The 18,633-nt window shown below is 36.9% G+C and overlaps 3 protein-coding genes across 6 annotated transcripts; 1 reads left to right on the top strand and 2 right to left on the bottom strand.

The window, feature by feature from the left end:
- Positions 1-2,678: 2,678 nt before the first annotated feature.
- Positions 2,679-6,010, bottom strand: LOC126632547 (pentatricopeptide repeat-containing protein At4g21065-like). Of its 3 annotated transcripts, none has more exons than XM_050302974.1 (3): positions 4,085-6,010; positions 3,767-3,828; positions 2,679-3,308 (listed from the first exon to the last, which is right to left on the bottom strand). In XM_050302974.1, exon 1 carries the CDS (start codon positions 5,978-5,980, stop codon positions 4,193-4,195), a length of 1,788 nt encoding a protein of 595 aa, XP_050158931.1. In that variant the 5' UTR covers positions 5,981-6,010; the 3' UTR covers positions 2,679-3,308; positions 3,767-3,828; positions 4,085-4,192. The 3 variants fall into 3 exon arrangements, with proteins under 3 accessions (XP_050158931.1, XP_050158930.1, XP_050158929.1); XM_050302973.1 differs by having other exon boundaries at positions 2,679-3,264; XM_050302972.1 differs by having other exon boundaries at positions 2,679-3,242.
- A 97-nt stretch (positions 6,011-6,107) lies between these two features.
- On the top strand, positions 6,108-11,127 carry LOC126632546 (uncharacterized). 2 transcript variants are annotated; one of them, XM_050302970.1, is made up of 14 exons: positions 6,108-6,379; positions 6,482-6,618; positions 6,716-6,858; positions 6,960-7,105; positions 7,190-7,269; positions 7,424-7,681; positions 8,109-8,219; positions 8,484-8,612; positions 8,943-9,064; positions 9,142-9,211; positions 9,324-9,416; positions 9,834-9,961; positions 10,471-10,612; positions 10,810-11,127. In XM_050302970.1, the coding sequence occupies exons 1-14, from the start codon at positions 6,238-6,240 to the stop codon at positions 10,942-10,944; spliced, it is 1,836 nt and encodes a 611-aa protein (XP_050158927.1). In that variant the 5' UTR covers positions 6,108-6,237; the 3' UTR covers positions 10,945-11,127. The 2 variants fall into 2 exon arrangements, with proteins under 2 accessions (XP_050158927.1, XP_050158928.1); XM_050302971.1 differs by having other exon boundaries at positions 6,109-6,373.
- Positions 11,128-16,697: 5,570 nt separating this feature from the next.
- On the bottom strand, positions 16,698-17,644 carry LOC126633014 (EG45-like domain containing protein). The gene is made up of 3 exons (XM_050303559.1): positions 17,475-17,644; positions 17,001-17,283; positions 16,698-16,905 (listed from the first exon to the last, which is right to left on the bottom strand). The coding sequence occupies exons 1-3, from the start codon at positions 17,623-17,625 to the stop codon at positions 16,899-16,901; spliced, it is 441 nt and encodes a 146-aa protein (XP_050159516.1). The 5' UTR covers positions 17,626-17,644; the 3' UTR covers positions 16,698-16,898.
- Positions 17,645-18,633: the final 989 nt, after the last annotated feature.

Here is an 18,633-nt window from a genome sequence, read left to right as displayed (position 1 = left end):
TTCATTTTTAAGTGAGATATCTTAGGTTCAATTCTTGCCAAAAGCAAAGTTGAACCACATTATTATGGCAAGTCCATTGTAAGGCTTAGTCTATTCCCCACCCTCTTAGTGTAGATACTATCATTTGTTAAAAAAACAAAAAAATTGAAACTTCAGAGCGATTCTATCAGCCTATCTGGTGCATGATATGGCTTATGTTGTTTTATTATTGTCAGAGAAAGTGTATTTCCTTAAAGAGTCTAAATGAACTGCCATACACCTAATTATCTATCACGTGTCCTTTCACTATTGTTGTTTTTTTTACTGTTATTGCTGAAGTCGACTTTTTGACATCTTTTTTGAAGATATTTTGATTCACATGGCATATGCTATCCGGGAACTGTGTAGATACTACACTCAGATGAAGGGGAAGACAAATCTTCACGTGTACTTTTTAACATCTCTTTTGAAGATATTCTGATTCATGTGTACTTCTACGTACGTATGCACACTTTCATTCCTTAGTGTTATTATTATATGAAGGGTAATGCTAGAGAGACTAAATTTGTTGACAAAGTTAGCAAACTAAATAATGCGTCACCAATAGAATTGAGCACGTTAATCAATGCTTAATTAATAATTTAATAATTAATTTACATGTCATTTAGTTTACAAAATTTTGTCTACAAGTGTAATCTCCTTAACATTACCCTTATATGAATTGCTAAGAAATAAGATTGAAACTGCAGAGCGATTCTATCAGCCTATCAGGTGCATCATGGGGATTACTGCTATTTTATTATTGTCAAGGAAAGTGTATTTCATTAAACAGTCTAAATGAACGGGTCATACACTTAATTATCTGCCACATGTTCTTTCACTAATGTTGTCTATTTTTTTACTGTTATTGTTGACGTCGACTTTTTGACATCTTCTTCGAAAATGTTTTGATTCACATGATGTATGCTATCGGGAACTGTGTAGATATTGTACTCAGAGGAAGGGGGAGACAAGCTATCCAGCTCCTCTTTCATTAGATTTTCTAATGGAACATAGTTGGCTTTTGAAGCACCTGGATTAACTTCTTCCATTAACTTCCAGTTGATGATTGGAGGCAGGCAGCTCAATGGTCACTCACAATTAGCAAATTGATTGTCTTTGATTTGTATTACATACCAAGATTTTGATATGAACAATCACCTTCTTTTGTCTCATCAAAATGGATATAGTTTTATTACCTCCAAGGTACCAACAACCCTAACCCACACATCTTCCACTTTCTACCTCATCCAGTTATGGACATCGAAATATAAAACTATTCGACATAATAAATAAATCTCACTAATTAATAAATCAACAAGCTTATCTCCATTGACAAACTTTTACATGGTCTTAATCTCAAATAATGAAACTTAGGTCATCTCCGGTCAAGAGTTATAGGGCACATTTTGTCCTAAAATTGACAAAATCGATCACCAGCCAAAAGGCTAAAGAAAATCAGGCTAAAAGAACCAGACTAAGTTTGGCTTCACAACAACCAACATGTAGGCCCAGGGCAGGTTAAGTTTGGCTCCAAAAACTAATAAAATATGCCGTGCGATAAAATATTTGCAATGATTATGATAAAAAGTTGTGACTAATCATACAATGACTACATATATAGGAGGCTTTTAAGGGAAGGAGTCCCCCCTTTTTTTTTTTTTTAAAAAAAAGAGGGGATTAGTTGCGGGATCCGCTCCATATCAAACTTCAATGATCCGAACCGTCCATCTTTTAAGTCTGGATTCATAAATCATTCTTGCAAAAATTCAATTCAATCTGAAACTATTTGTCTATTTAATTATCATAATAAAATTTCATTGTTTCAATTTTTTTGAACTCAATTAGATGTCTCAAATATTTCTGATTGACTAATATTTTACAAAGATGATCTAAGAGGTGCAATTTGAAAAATAAACGATTCAGATCATTAGAGTTAGATATGACGTGGACCCTACAACTAATCCCATTTTTTAAAATATATATGTTGTGATTCAGTGCTTAATTGTAGCTAGCCTAATTATAATGGCATGCATACTTTTGCTGTGCGTTTTATTAATTTACATGAACTTTTGAGTCTTCAACTAATGGTTGTTCAAGGTTGTGCTAAAGATATTGTCAGTACAGATTTGTTCTCCTAGATTCCAATAGAAACTGTTGGTCACCCACCATTAGATCTTAATCCAACAATTAGTTCCCCTTTAACTTTTTGTTTCTGCATCGTTGCATTAAGATCTAAGGTGAGTGACCACCATTTTCTTGGTCACTAGAGCCTAGGAGAACATGACGATATCAACATATTAAACAAACAATAGTATGCACGTGAACACTATCAAAATTCTCATGTGATGAACTCTCTACCAACTGGCGAGATACTCGTCAAAATTCATCCAACAATTTAGGGCCCGTTTCGTATCATGTTAAAAAAAATTGAGTAAAAAAGGACATAGTAAAAAAATTGTAAGGTGGCCATTTTCAAACCCTCTGCTCATTCAGTTAGTATAGATTAATGTAGGGCTTCGAAGTACATCTGTCTCCGATTTTTATCTCCTTTTATCGAGCTTAATGATGCGAATTGGACCTTAATAAGTTCTAATATGCAGCCTCAAGATTTCCTCGTCGAAAACGCGTGAAGTAATCCAGTACCAAAAAGAAAAGAATGAAACCAACAAACAAAACAAGCAGTGGAATTATTACTTCAAATGTTCACTCAATACACACAGCCAACTTTCACAGAAAAATTAAAGAGCTATTACTCTTCGACGTACGATACGCGTGTACTTCTATGTACGTACGCGGGTACGTACACAAATTACTCGGGGTCTCAATACAGATTGCTCTCTCAAAGACTAGACAGAGAGAGTTGATCAAAAAGAAACAAGACTAGACACAGAGAAGGAAAGACTTACTGCTGATTGATTAAGTAATAGAAATGACAGACCACACGGTTTGCATGATCGTGAGAAGGAGAAAAACAGCTGCACTGACAGAAATAGCCGCCCAAGGTGTGTTGAAGTAATTCTGTCTCAAATTTGCCTTGAAAACAGGTTCCAGACTTCCAGGACGACTTGCAATGCGTGTTCAGGTCTTTACAAAGAGTCGAATAATAGAATAGATGGAAGGTTGCTATCTGAGAGGCTTTTGTTTCATCCGGAGCAACTTGGTTGCTTCCTTCCATTTTCCTTTTGATGTGCTACGACCACAGGGATGATTACAGCTGATCACTGTTCACTCACAGTCAACAAACTATCTTTCGTTCGTTACATTCCAAGATTTGATATGACCGAAAACTAAAAAAATAAGTAAATAAACAATTACCAAAAAAGAAAAGAATTTGAAACCACCGCCTTTCAATCCAACGGCTAATTCTAAAGGCCTTGCCATGAGTTATGAGTAGTAAATATCTTCTGTATAACCATATGTGAAAATTTATAGACGTTTTTAATTTTAGGTAAATGATTTCCTCATATTTCACGAGAAATAATCAGGGGGACAAACAGGGTGAAATCACTTCCCTTATTTTTTTTGGTAGGCAAGAAGGAGACTGTTTCTTAATAGGTTGAGATTCACATCTGGTCTTATACATCCATATCCCTAAATCGTATTCGTCAATCAAAACATATAACCACCAAACATAAGAGATTAAAAGCTTCAAGCAAATGGATATGTGGAAACATAAAACAAAACAAGTGATTATGAATTTAAAATAAATAAAAGATGAAATTTTTTTGAGGAGATAGATTTGCACCTGCTATGACTAGAAAAGCTGAATGCAGATTGTATGCTCCTCCGCTAGTTGTAGTACAAGTTCTGTCAATAATACATACCACAATGGTGAGCTCTGTGCAAGTACAAGTGGCTTAAGATTCATCCAGAAAAGGCTTAGATTTCCAAACATAAAAGATAAACAAGTTTTAAAAATTAAGTCACTCGGAGCTTGATTTTATGCGTTAGCTTTTTAGTAAAGCAAAAGGTGATCCAATAGTACATAAAATAAACAAAACAATCCCTTACAGCTAATTAGATGTTAAAACTTCACTTAATAAAGCAAAATGATGAGCTATACCAACAGCAAGTTGTTTTGTGGCTGTGATCAAATGCCATTCTTTGTAAGGAATTTTCATTGTAAAATATGCTCATAAGCTCCCATTTGGAACCATTTCTGATATGCTTGTCACCAGAAATCTCTACAAGAACACATACCATCCTTGAAATGGTGAAACCTGTTTCTATCCCTCACCACTATTTCTCGATTATAAACTTTAGAGATGAACTTAGTAGCAGAGTGGCAATCATCGCAAACTCGTAAGTTCTTCACTATTCGAATAGGAGTTCCTGGAGGCGTATTCAGGAGGGCAAAAGCAATGGCTAACTTTTCACTATGCCTATTCAAAGCATCCTCTTTATCTTCTTCATTGATATCTAGCAAGACCTCTGATGTAGTGGGAACATACCCAGCTTTCTTCATCTTCCTCCCCATCTCCTCTACCATCTCGTAAATCTCTTTGGACTGTCTATGCGATTTATCTCCAGCCACAAATTCGTAAATTTCGTGGTCTAGCTCGATCATAGTGCTCCCAGGGACCTTTTTCATCCCCTTCTTGTCCATCACCTCTCTAATCTTGGTTTTCTTGTCCCAATGGTTCATTTTTGCATAAATGTTGGAAAGCAGGACATAGTTTGACTCCTGCATAGGTTCACTCCTGATTAACTGCTTGGTGATACTCTCTCCAAGCTTGAGTTCACCGTGTGCATGACAAGCACTGATCAGGGTTCGCATGACTATAGGGTTTGGCTCAATCGGCATCTTTTGGATAAACTCCGATGCTTCTTTGACATGTCCGGCCCTGCAAAACATATCCACCATGCATCCATAGTGTTCTATCTTAGGTACAATTTGAAACTTTTCTACCATTGAACTGAAGTACCTCTTACCCTTTTCAACTAGCCCAGAATGACTACACGCAGAAAGCAACCCTAAGAAAGCAACATCATCAGGTGCTACCCCAGTCCCAATCATTTCCTCGAACAAAGCAATGGCTTCCATTCCGTGGCCGTGCATTGCCAGACCATCAATCACAGAAGTCCAAGAAACAATTGTTCTCCCACTCATGTTTCTAAACAATTTCAAAGCTTTATCCACATTCCCGCACTTTGCAAACATGTCGATGAGCGCATTACAAAGCTCCACAGATTTATGAATCCCTTCTTTCTCAATGTAAGACTCAACCCACTTCCCAAGCTCAAGTGCACCTAAATCCGTACACGCAGACAGAACGGAGACCATAGTTATCTCATCCGGCTTAACTCCCGCCATCTGCATTTCCCTAAACAACTCAACTGAATCCGTCGACCACCCCACACGCACATACCCACCAATCATCGCACTCCATGAAACAGAGTCCAACTTGGGCATTTCATCAAACACCTTCCGGGCAAACTCAATCCCTCCTCCACAACAACAATACATATGAACCATAGTGTTACAAACATGAACATCGGCATCGAACCCGAATTTCACCACCGACCCATGAACCGACTTCCCCAAATTCAAGTCCCCAATTCCAGCACAGGCCTTGAGGACAAAAGGGTAGGTGAATTTATTAGGCAAAACAGAACCTTGAACCATAACATTGTAAAAGCACAAAGCTTTATGCTTTTCATGGCTGGTCTGCGCGTAAGCTCTAATTACAGTATTGAAGAGGAACGAATCGTAAAGATGCGTATCGGCGTCGCCGGAGAAGAGGAAGGAGGAGGCGTAGTCGATGGCTTTAAGGTCGGAGGCCGTGGCGGCGAACTTGGTGAGTACTAGCGGATTGTTTTGGAGCCCCGATTTCAAAACGTGGGCGTGGATCTGGGAGAGCTTTGAAACGGCGTCGCACCCTTGGAGGAGCGCCAAGCAGCTCTGCTCTGCTTCTCTTCTGTTGGCGGTAAAAATGGCGGTCTTGACGAGCCTTTGCATTTCAAAAGCTCCCAACGGTTAACGGTAAATCAAAAACATAAAAGCAAAAGCAGGATTTAACAAAACGACAATGGATCCTCCCGCACTTTCCGCTTTTCCACGTGGCTGGTGGAATTTGTGACCACGTCACGTCGTCGTCTACCTCTCGACTTACTGGTACGCTTTTCTGGTTTCTGATGTTTCGTTTACAGTTGGTGAGAAATCAATAACGCCACTCCAGAGTTTGATAATTCCAATCCAAGTAGCTGGGTGGAAGAATGAGAAAAGCGTCGTCGATCTCAGCGCGTTTGTTTCTAGGGTTTGTTCGAGGCCAAACAACCTCCAAGCTCCGGTGCTTCAATGCGGTGCGTTTTCACTGTGATCGAGCCCAACCTTCCTCTATTAAGCCTCCAGGTCCAGGTTCCTCTCTCTCTCTCTCTCTCTCTCTCTCTCTCTCTCTCTCTAGAATTTCAAATCGAATTTCTCTCTCTAGAAATTCAATTGGAATCCTTGTGCTTTCAGGGCCACTAACGCAGTACAAGAGCCTCATCGAGGAAGGGAAGCTGCAGCATGATCCGAAGCAAGAGACGGTGGCGTTTCAATTGGAGGAGTTGCTCGGGAGATTGGAGCAGTACGAGAGAGAAATGGAGAATTATCATGTGAAAAAATCGTTAATTTTCAGCTCCTACATTTGAATTCAAAGTTGTAATTTGAGAACTGGTCGGAGAATTTTGAAATTTTCTTCACATTTTGCAGGAAAAGCTTGCGATTTGGGAGAGGCGGAGAGAGGACGAGCGGCGGAAGCTTTTAATGGAGGAAGCTGAGAGCCAGCAGAAAGATGATGTATGGACATCAGTCACCAACCAGCGCAATAAGTTTGTGCAGAGATGGCTATCCCGGTAAGGCATAGGCATACCATTGCTTGTCGAAAAAGCTTAGAGATTTTCAGTTTCTTTTTACTGTTTTCTGAATGTCAATGTTGTGATTCTGTTTGGCTCAGGAAGAAACCTGATAAAGCAGAACCCGGAGTGGGGAAATGGGTTTCGTATCTTAATCGAGAGAGGAAGTTAGATTCACGCGTTGGTCGCCGCCCAACTGCTCCTCCGGCTCCCAAGGGACTGTATATTTACGGCAATGTTGGAAGTGGTATGTTGCTATGTTTTTTGTATGTGTATCATCTGTAAAGCAAATGTGTGCCAGCTTGAATCGAAATTCGGTACTTCTATTCAGGAAAGACGATGCTTATGGACATGTTTTTTAGTGCCACTGAAGGAATAGTTAAGCATCGAAAGAGATATCACTTTCACGAGGTGAGCTTTTGAGTGTGATTCGACAAATTTTGGATGACATTAACTGATCATACCCATTTTATTTTGAACCGTACGTCCTTGAAATATGTGGATCATCTTCTACCCAAGTTGACCATGAGAATGCAAGTTATTCTTTTAACATCTTTACTTGCAGGCAATGTTAAAGATTAACGAACAAATGCATCAGATTTGGAAAAGCCAAGTGGAGGAAAAGTCTTTGCATTCAAGCCTTTCCAATTGGGTAATGAATCTTCCCTTTGATTCGAGGGTGAAAGAGTGGGTCGCTGCAGAAGAGAGATATAAGCAAGAGGTTCAGATGAAAAACATCCTTCCAGCTGTAGCAGATAAGCTGCTCATAGACCGGCAGGCAAATCAAAAGGGTGGTAGCATTCTCTGTTTTGACGAAATACAGGTCAGATTAATGTGGGCTAACAGATTTAATCGGGGACACATGTATGACTTGTAACCTATTACCAATTAAATAGAGCTAGTATTTGCTGTCTCAAATCAAGCTTGAAGGATCCTAGTCCATAGCTTATATGCAGCCTATAATGCCTTACAGAAATGATCGTAAAGTTTCTAATGGATCAGTCAGTCAAGATTTAATGTTTTTAGGTCTTGCTGTTTTGTCCTTTATTTATTGTTTATTGCAGTTTGTGATCATTTTTTTTCTAATCGCAAGGTTGAATTAAACTTGTTAAGTTAAACTTAAATAGGATCAACTTGGCATTCATGTATCAATAATGGTTCCGTATTTTCTACAACACGCTGGGGGAAAACCTAGCTTAAATGTTCTGCTGCTCATCTTGTGACTTGGAATTTCTTTCTTTCTATTTCAGACTGTTGATGTATTTGCTATTGTGGCCTTATCTGGAATTGTTAGCAGATTGTTAAGTACCGGAACTGTTTTTGTTGCCACCAGTAATCGAGCGCCAACAGACTTAAATCAGGTGCACATTTGTGTTTCTTTAATACTGTGATAAACCATCCATATTCCCTGCCAATTTATTTCTCTCGATAATCCTTTGGCATTGTGCCTATTCATGTAACTTCATGGGTAAGGAGTGATGAAGATGGCCTAAAATCAATACTTTGTAAACGATCTTTGAATTATTTAGCAACTTGATTGTTATGTTGATAAGAAGTTTTCATCCTTTTTTCTTGGACCAACATTTCTCTACCTTTTTCTTTTGAAACAAAAATTTCTCATGCAGGATGGTATGCAGCGGGAGATCTTCCAAAAGTTTGTTCGCAAACTGAATGAGCACTGTGAGACTGTTCTCATTGGAAGTGAGATTGATTATCGTCGTGTTATAGCTCAAAGTCAAAGATCTGCAGACCAGGTAAGCATGAAGCATTTTCTTTTTTGGCAAATACATGTGAAATATTACTTCTATTTCGTTGCACTCGTTGACAACAGCTTCATATATGAGTGCTGTAAGTCATGGCTATTTTCCCGTCATTCTTTAGTTGTTCTTCATGTATTTGATGGATATGCTTCACTGACTCATCAGTCCATTCACAATTCTGTATCTTGTTTTTTTTTTTTTTTTTAAATTATAGAAACAGAGTTCCTACTCTCTTGCATTTTGGAGTAGTTGTTTCCATCTAGTAGTTAGAAAAGGCATATAGATAATACTGTCGCGTAAAACTTGACCAGCTTAAACATACAGGTTCACTACTTCTGGCCCTCAGACAGCGTTGCTATGGAGAAATTTGAGAAGAAGTGGCATGAAGTCACAAACCAAATAGGGGGACAGATTGCCTCGGATACTATTCGAGTGATGTTCGGGAGGTACTTCTAAAATTTGAAATAACAATTTATTTGTCATAATCCATTATGTAATTAAAGACACTTGGTTCGTAAATCAGAACACTGGAGGTTCCCGAATGCTCTAATGGAGCGGCACGGTTCGCATTTGATTATCTCTGTGGTCGGCCGGTATTACTCTTGCCTTTGTCTGTGTTTGCAAGTTTCGTGTTATATCTTACATCTATTTTCTATATCTGATGATTGTTTTATATTTTCTCTCTGCTTTTGTTATTGAATTTAGGTAGGTGCAGCTGATTATATTGCAGTTGCAGAAAATTATCACACTATATTTATATCTGACATTCCAATGATGAGTATGCGTATCCGTGATAAGGTACTACTCAACTTCTCTAGTTTTTTGTTTGGCATGTTTCATGTTCGGGTTCCACATAAGTTGGTGAAGCTTCATCGGACAATAAGGACTAAAACATTGTATGCAAAGTGGGTTTAGTTATATCTGGTAATGTGAGTCGGGGGGGGGGGGGGGGGGGTGACTTTCCACCACTTTGAACATATATCTGCAGTTATTCAGGTTAATGCTTGAAAAAAAGAAACAGAAAATGAAAGCATTAAGTAGTCATCATGTCCCAATCCTGTCAATGATAACTGGATTGACATGCATGCATATGTATTGTACGAGATCAATACAAACATCCAAATGTCTCAAAAACTATATCTCACATTTAATTTTAGTTCAAATGAGTATACATTTGACATAAACTAAATAATTTTTTTTCTTCCAATTTTTCAGGCACGGCGGTTTATTACCCTCATTGATGAATTATACAATCATCATTGCCGTCTATTTTGTTCTGCAGCATCTTCTATTGATGAATTATTTCAAGGAACTGAAGAGGGTACTCTTTTTGATCTGGAGAGGTGAGTGTCCGTTTTTGTTCATTTCTTATTAATTTTATATCAAGAAATCTTGGGGCTTTGAGATTCATCATTCTGGGTCAGGACTTACCGCTCATTGCTTTGTTTCTGACTTGTATTCCTTTCGCATATGTTTTGCACTATGATGCACGGATACTTCTGTTTGGTCCCGTATCCAATACTTGCCCGATACTCTCGGATAGGTTTTGCATATCCTCAAGTAGATGCATGTAAAAATTACTTTCTCCTGCTTGCACACACAATTTATTGCATTTGTGCAAATTTATCGGTGGTTGGGGAAACTGTCACCAAAATATCAGCTCAGTTATAAGAGCGCAACGTGCAGGAAATATCAATTGACTTGGATACATTCTTGAAAGATTCTTGTACCATCAAGGGCTTAAGGAGATACATTTGCTTAATAGTACTAGCAATTCTGATTCAATGGTTCTTTTAGTATTGTTATGGTTGTCAGTATTTCAGTCTAAACATGTGTACTTGCTTGCTGTCAGTTTCCAGTTTGAAACAGAGACAGAAGGTTCAAAGCTTCGTCGCGATGTTTTAGCAGAAGGTAATGTTAGTTCAGGAGGTGCCCCAACTGGTATAATATCCATGCTATCTGGTCAAGAAGAGATGTTTGCTTTCCGCAGAGCAGTAAGTGGTTCTTTGTTTCTCCAGACCACTTTGTTTCTGATTTCGTTCTTTGGCTCTCATAACAGTTTAGGTGGTCCAATGACAGCGATGAGTTAATGTAGAAACTTCAGGGCTTTTATTTATTCTGGATTTTCTTGTGGTTTCTGGCCAGACAGATTAATCTTCCAATATTCTGAATGGATGATCCGTATGTGTAGGTGTCGCGCTTGATTGAAATGCAGACGCCCGTATATTTGGAGGGAGTCCACAGTCTTCATCCGTATTTCCAGAAACAACGCCGGGGATTTGAAAGTATATCTTCACGAAACATACAGCCGCAGTTGTCATATTAAGCAGCAGAATTGTTGTACCAATGTTACTTCTTCCTGTCCATTTATAATTCTCCATTCATTTGTATCTCCTTACGGTATGAACTAAGGAGAAAATCCAAAGAAGTCTGAACTTGCCATTACTTGACAATTAACACACAATGTCAAGATTGTGAGTGTGTTTTAATAAAGAAATTTGATATTTCATTCGTTCTTTCTTATCTGCAATTTCCAGCACGACGATCCTTGTCACTTATGTGATCATACTGCTGGAAATAATCACTCAATCGTTTGGTTTTGTCTCCTCAAAGGTTTGTTCATGCATATTCATTTCATGCTTAATTTTCCAATCCATTCTGTCTAGTTGTGTTGTCTCATCATAATTGGTCACTGCTTTCACGCAAGTTAGGCACACACTTTAAGACATCCCACATGAGCCAACTGACACATTTTTCCTGAGAGTGAATTTTCCACCCTAGATTTGTAAAGATTGCTTTTGCTCTTGACACATGTCTCCTGGTTCTCTTTGTTTGAAACATGCATGCCTTCCTTAAAAACAGGTCCTAGGGTTCATTTGCTCTTTTGGTTAAAAAGTCTAGATTTTTTAAGATTGCATTAAAAAAACTTTAAGCTTCCTCTTGTGTTTTTCACTTGAAACCTTATCTGCCAAACTGATTTCCATGCATAAAATTCCCCATCATTGAGAAATAGATTTGCACTATTTTCATGGTCCCTTAAGTTTCAAATCTTCATTTAAACCTAGTTTTCAGATTCATATAGATTTCTTCTTTCAATTATTTGATTGGAGAAACTGACTGATCTTTTGTATCCATATTTCACATTATCATCATCATAATATCATTTACATTGATTGTGTTGGTCTTAGTGCCACAAGAAGAAGAGTTCAAGGTTAGAGCTGCCTCCTAATGAAGACTAAAGACATCTCCATCATATGCAAAGTAAGGTTGCATAAAGGTAAAATTGTTCCTTAGATTAGATCTAGGAAATGAGCTTGATGTGATAATTTGTACGAACCTTATTTCCACTAGCAAATTGGACTCAGTAAAGTCCCTTGTTTTTTAATCCAGATGTGGGCTTTTTTGGCCAAAAACTTCGTGTGTTGTTGATTGTTTTTCTTGTTTGCATATCTTGTTCATTTGCTTGTGATATTTTATTTCTATGGCTTGCAAATATATTTATGTTTATGACTAAGTTTATCAAAGTTACCATGAGCATTGAACTAGACTTTAGTTAATTTGGATCACTTAAGTAATCTAAGTTTAACTGATTAATTCGCTTTTGGTAAACTAGTAAATCTGAACTTAGTTGACCGGTGTCGTTGACTATTCAATCTAGCATATATTGATTTTTAATTATAGAATATTCTGCCTGGTACCAATTTCAATATAATTTTATGAGGAGAGAATTTGTACGTGAAAGGGAACGGTGCGTATGACATTTTTGGAGTGACAATTACAACACAGTGTCATACAAATCTTCAACAAAACAAATAAACTAACGAAACAAGGACCTTGGTTCTGAAATGATTCATTGCAACTAAGTTTGAATCCTCGTAGATTAATGTTAAAACTATATATTGTCCCTTTAAAACATAAAAAAATACAAAATTTGTTGTCATTAATTACAAAATATTTTTTAGGTTATCGTCAGTTGGTACATTTTAGGTTATCTTGGGAAAATTACAAGAAAATTGAAATTTTCTTCTAAGAAGTGCATAGACAATTAGGTTGTGGTGTGAGTATCTCTCTTTAAGGAAAGCACACTACGGTTTGATAAAATTTCACGAACCAGTGCGTTATTTCTTGACTTGTTCTCTCTAGAATATAACCATCCAACTAAATCGTTGTGTGACCACTAGTGGAGCCAATGTTGGGAGGGGGGGCATTGGGCTCCCTTTGACCCCCAATAACTTTGTGAACGAAACCCTTTAAAAAAATTGACCCTTATAATAGCACTGTAGTAGCAGCGCTGCAACATCACTCACAATAGAAAGTTGCTATTGTAAGTAATCTTGGTTGAGTGGGCCACAATGGCCAACAAATATTGACCCAAGTTGGCTCACTCAACATGGAACATGTGAGCCCACATGTGATCCAAATTAGTGTACTTGCTAGTGAAATTAGTATTGATTTACTTGTTGCTCCTGTTTTAGTTGAAAGAGCTTTTTCGGTGGTGAAAATTGTGAAGAATCCACATCGTAATAGGATGGGTGATCAATGGTTGAATGATATTTTGGTTGTATACATTGAGAAATAGGTATTTGATTTTATTGATAATGATGTTGTAATACGACATTTTCAAAATATGAGAACACGTCGTGAACAATTATAAATGAAAGTGTGATAGATTTTTTAAAGCTATTTTTTGACCCTATTGTCTTAAATTCCTAGCTCCGCCATTGCGTGTGACTCAAACTTATCTGCACAAAAAGTAATAGTCCAAAACTCTGTCATAAGAACATTATCCTCATGTCATGTCGTACCCAGTACACAAGGCTCCCGCTTTACGTAGGGTCTGGGAGAGATGAATGTCAGCTAGCCTTACCTCCATTTATGGAGAGGCTGCTCCCAAGTCTCGAACCCGAGACCTACCGCTCATGGGCGAAGGCACTTGCCATCGCATCAAGTGCGACCTTTATAATAATTATAGAGGAATGAAGAATAATAGTTATAGAGGAAATTTGGATAATTTTCAATTACACATTATTTTCATTTAACTATAAGTAGATGAGAAAAAGAAATTTTGTTTTGCTTTGTCACTCTTGAGTTGTTATCATCTTTGACTCTTTGAACTCGCAGTTTATAAGAAAATTAATAAATAAATAAATTATTTATTAGGATTCTTATGACTACTAAGAGATGATTGATCCTCAGTTACGAGATAACTACCATGCCACTTTGCTTTCGAAGTCGATAAGACATTTTCCATGTTTTTATGCTGAATCATGATTCTCTGAATATGATGACTTCAAGTTAATCTCAATTATTTAAAGGAATTGTTATTAGTACTCTATAACTCTTATTTTACATTCCAAACTTTTTATATTAAGAAAGAAAAATACACTTATAAAGAGTGTAAAATAAGATTTTTAGAGTGCTAATAACACTTTTCTTATTTAATAGGATATAATGATTTGTCTCCATTATTTAATTGTTTGGCGGCTCGATGAGTAATTATACTTTGAATAATGTTACACTTATCATCTATTTATATTTTCTCTTAAATAAAGGTAGGGCCTATGAACTCATGTGGATTCCATTTCTATTAGACAGATGATACAAATGAATGGTACGAACAATTTTTTTTTTTATATACTTTACCAACTAAACTACAATCTATAAGAATATTTTTCTTCATTAGTAAATGAGATGTCTCATATTCGACTGACGTCGATGAAAATAGCATATTATATTTGTGATGAATTCAATAATAAGTAGCTGACCTATTGCAGTCTGGCTCAATCCTCTCTCCACTTATAATGGAATATCCCTCTTCAGATCAATATCAAACTTACAAGGTCAATAAAGAAGATTTCACACTACCTTGTTTAAGTAAGAGATAATCAAGCAATTGAGATTTTTGGATTGCACAATGGCGGCATAGAGGAAAGACAAACAAAACATGTACTTTGGGCTTCACTTTAAATTAGGCTCTTCTTCATATCCTTATTATATATCTAAAACATTTCATCATTCATCATATTCTTGATTAAAAAGGGGAAAAATAAATCTCTTATTTTCATAAATCTAATCTAATGTATCTCAAATTCATATTGTTGTAAATAAAACCTTATTAAGGTACTATAGGAATTCCTCGTTTCAATTTTGTCTTGACTTCAGTTTACATTGGGACTGCGATGCTACTAACTAAACCAAATCATACTATTATACATAAATGAACGAATACAAATACGACAAATAATTTGTCACATTCTGACTCGGGCCTCCACCACATTCCGGGCTCGATTCCACCGTAACACGATATTGTCAATGTGGGACGTTACAATCCACCCCCCTTAGGGGCCCCACTTCCTCGTCGGCACACTTCCGGCTAAGGATTGGCTCTGATACCAAATTGTCACATCCCAACCCGAGCCCCCACCACATCCCGGGCTCGACTCCACCGTAGCACGATATTATCCGCTTTGGGCCCCGACCACGCCTTCATGGTTTTGTTTCTGGGAACTCAGACGAGAAATTCCCAGTGGGTCACCCATCCTGGGAATGCTCTCGCCCAAACTCACTTAACTTCAGAGTTCCGATGGAACCCGAAGCCAGTGAGCTCCCAAAAGGCCTCGTGCTAGGTAGAGATAGAAATATACATATAAGGCTTACATGATCCACTTCTCTGGACAATGTGGGATGTTACACAATTTATTTGAAGTTCTTCAAAAAAAAAAAAAGATTTATTTAAAGAAGCACAACCTTCTATCCCTAAGTACAACAGGTTTGGCCCTAAACCCAATCCAACACGAGCAAGGAGCGGCATGTTTGGGAGTAGGGATTGTGATAAAGAAAATATTGTAGATGTTGGCGTCAATACCACAGGGACTCCATGTATATATGTAAGCGTGAATCAATGTACCACAGAGATTTAATGTGTGTTGACCTGAGTTAATGTACCTAGAATAGGAATTCAATGTTCTCATAATAGGGATTCAATTGTACGTGACATCCTCGTACAGTTTTACACTTTTATATGTATATTATCGAATACATTCAGTACGAGTACATAGTCTTTCGAATCTTGTGAAATTACATAATTAATTAATTCAAGCATTGGTGAAAAAGTAGCATGCATCTAAAGTTCATGATTAGTGGTCATATACCAGAAGAAGAGATGTAAAAAATAATTTGTAAGCTGATGAGATCGATTAGTTCTTAGTTGCAATAGTGGACATGATAATACACTACACATCAGCCCACTCATCACTTATGATACAGTTGTTGAGTTCTAATAAAAGGCGTAGCTGGTTGGAAAGGCTACAAAACCATGCACATTCCGTTTTGTTAACGACCATTAGTTGTTTTATATCTTGACTCAGTGGAGGTTCCATTTCGATAAGGTGCAGCTGGCTAAAATAGATAGATCCCACTCATGGCTCAAAGTGGAGACAAAAACTTTCAAGGGATGTTATTGTTGTTGTATTTCAAGTTAATTGTACTATTTATATAAAAAAAATTATAACACATGATAATATGTGATTGATTTGAAATATGGTACTGTGATAACTCACTTGTATGTACGAAGGAAAGTCAATACTGCATAATGACTATAATGGGTAAGTCGGATAGGTATTGTTGATTAGGTGCTAAATGAAGCGTGTTTAAGGGCTACAAAACAATTGAGTAGAACATAACTAGACATCCAACTCAAAATTAATTGAAAAAAAAGAGAGAGTATTTCCCATTACATTAATAATGATGAACATTGCAATATAATATATGTGCATGCACTAAGAGGTAATTAGATTTTGCATCTGCAGACTGTAGTCTAGTCTCATTTCCAAATGCAAAGGCTCGGAAACATCTCTATCATAATTGAGGGCCAAAAAAAAAAAAAAAACAGAGGAGTGTATGTGAGGTATGTTGTTATATCATTTTCTTATTTAATTATAAGCAAATTAAAAGAACAAAAATCGGGAGCGTAGTTTACATTATATATGATCAGTAAATGTGAAAGAAGTAATGTTATTTTTTCTTTTATTGGCATGTAGATGGTGCTTCTTGGATAAAAAATAAAAAAATAAAAAAATAAAAAAATAAAAAAATAACTCTGCGTGTCATTTTATTGAAGACTAGTGTAGTACAAATTAAGAAAATGTAGCATCATATTAATTATTATTACAATGCTTCTCGATATCATTATAAACCTGAGTCCAACGTGAACTACAAAGTCAATATAATTGATGATATTCTCAGCTGTAATTGGTCATCATATATCTGGTTCAGCTGATTTCATATCCTGTAGATCAAACGATCGACATATTAGTATATATGTAGATATAAGGAAAATAATAGTAGAACTATAAAAGAATGCAAAATTATATAGTTATTTACTGGACATATTCGACGTTGATTCTTGTAGAAGGAGAGTGTGAAATGGCTGCAAAAGCATCAGTTGACATGACTACGGTAGAAGGGCAGGTTGAATCTCGACAAAGATCAACCACCTTCACGTCCACGGTAGCACCACCCTTGCAGGGCTTATTACGTCCACTCAGGCACCTCAGTCTATACCGCCTTCCACACGCAGCACCATTGTCCCACAAGCCTTCACTCACCGCCACAAACAGATTCCCCGGAGGGAACTGGTCTTGCCTACTTCCAAAGCACTTTGTAGCTGCACCACAATTACAATATGCCATTGAAAAACATTAACTATAATCCACACACACACACACACACACATATATATATATATGAATGTGTACGTAGTTCTCTAATTCATAATTTCTGACGACATAATTTATTAAATATCTTTATATATTCATTGTATAAGCATATAGAGAGAAGAATATGTTGTTTGCTCACGTATATAAGGAGGACCGTAAGACGTTGCTGTGCCGATATCACTGGAAACGAGCCTTAGTTCTCTGCATAATAAGCTTAACACTATTGACATGAATAAGAGTCTCATGTTCACAACAAAGTTAGAAAATATATGCATTTGTTTAGGGGGCATGACTACACATATAATGGCATTGGGGCTCCTCTCTCTCTCTCTCTCTCTCTCTCTCTCTCTCTCTCTAGATCTCAAAAAGTTTAACTACTTTTTAAAAATCTTCGGCGAAGGATAAGAATCATGTACATAATTGGAAATTCAAGTCAAAGTTTAATATCTTATAGATGCGAGAAACTTACATGCACCCGTTAGAATTCCTGTAATGACATTAACATCCCGAGAGTGCATGTGGTTCTTATTCTCCTTTGTAATGACATTAACATCGCGCGAGTGTGTGTAGTCCTTATTCTCCTTTTGGAGATGAGCCTTTTAAAGTTGTCATGGGGTTGTTTCAGAAAAGGGTATTAATTACCTAAGAAAATATGAGCCAATTAAGTGCGAAGTCTCATCATGTCAAGTAAAAAAAATCACATAAAAGTAATGAGAAGCTGTTTTTTTAGAAGAAAAAAACGCGTGAGAAGTTGAGAAGCACTTTACAAATTTTCATTTTGCTTTTGCGAATGCCGATATTAATCGGCGGAACGCAAATTGTGGCTGTAAACGCAAATTGCATCATCAATTGGTGATTGTTATCTTTACCTGCCAAAATTTTGCACTTCATGACAAATTGGACATTTTATTTCCTACCTTGGTTGACTAAGCACCGCAAATGAACGTGATAGAATGTTCCCTAAAGAATTGCTTAGAAATCAAATGACCAAGCCCGCTAATTAAGGCAGCCTTTCAAACTTTCTTTTTTAATTAACAAAACAATATTTTAAACTATAATTTACGAGGAAACAAACTCAAACTTGAGTACAACGGAACGAGCGCATTACTTAACTAATTGATTTAACAAACATCTGTCAATGATAGTTTATGTAGCTTGGAATTGACAATGTTAAAAGTAGTAGTTATACAAATTCTATCATACAGTTGGACAAGTTTAATTGTCCAATTCGAATCTCTTCAGACCAATTCAAATCTCAAACTCGTTCAAAACATTTGTCAATGATTGTTTATACAACT

The sequence above is a fragment of the Malus sylvestris genome, chromosome 8 (genome assembly GCF_916048215.2).
Source record: "Malus sylvestris chromosome 8, drMalSylv7.2, whole genome shotgun sequence".
In the NCBI taxonomy this organism is placed as follows: Eukaryota; Viridiplantae; Streptophyta; class Magnoliopsida; order Rosales; family Rosaceae; genus Malus; species Malus sylvestris.
The sequence above is the reverse complement of the archived record's forward strand: the minus strand, read 5'-3'. Positions and strand labels throughout refer to the sequence as shown.

Bases quoted from the DNA above. Each gene is read 5' to 3' on its own strand.
- LOC126632546 (XM_050302970.1), top strand. From the start codon at position 6,238: ATGAGAAAAGCGTCGTCGATCTCAGCGCGTTTGTTTCTAGGGTTTGTT. The intron at 9,417-9,833 runs GTACTACTCAAC...CCAATTTTTCAG, and splicing joins GTATGCGTATCCGTGATAAG to GCACGGCGGTTTATTACCCT. The intron at 9,962-10,470 runs GTGAGTGTCCGT...GCTTGCTGTCAG, and splicing joins ACTCTTTTTGATCTGGAGAG to TTTCCAGTTTGAAACAGAGA.
- LOC126633014 (XM_050303559.1), bottom strand. From the start codon at position 17,625: ATGCCCCCTAAACAAATGCATATATTTTCTAACTTTGTTGTGAACATG. The intron at 17,284-17,474 runs GTGAGCAAACAA...ATTGTGGTGCAG, and splicing joins TTACGGTCCTCCTTATATAC to CTACAAAGTGCTTTGGAAGT.
- LOC126632547 (XM_050302974.1), bottom strand. From the start codon at position 5,980: ATGCAAAGGCTCGTCAAGACCGCCATTTTTACCGCCAACAGAAGAGAA.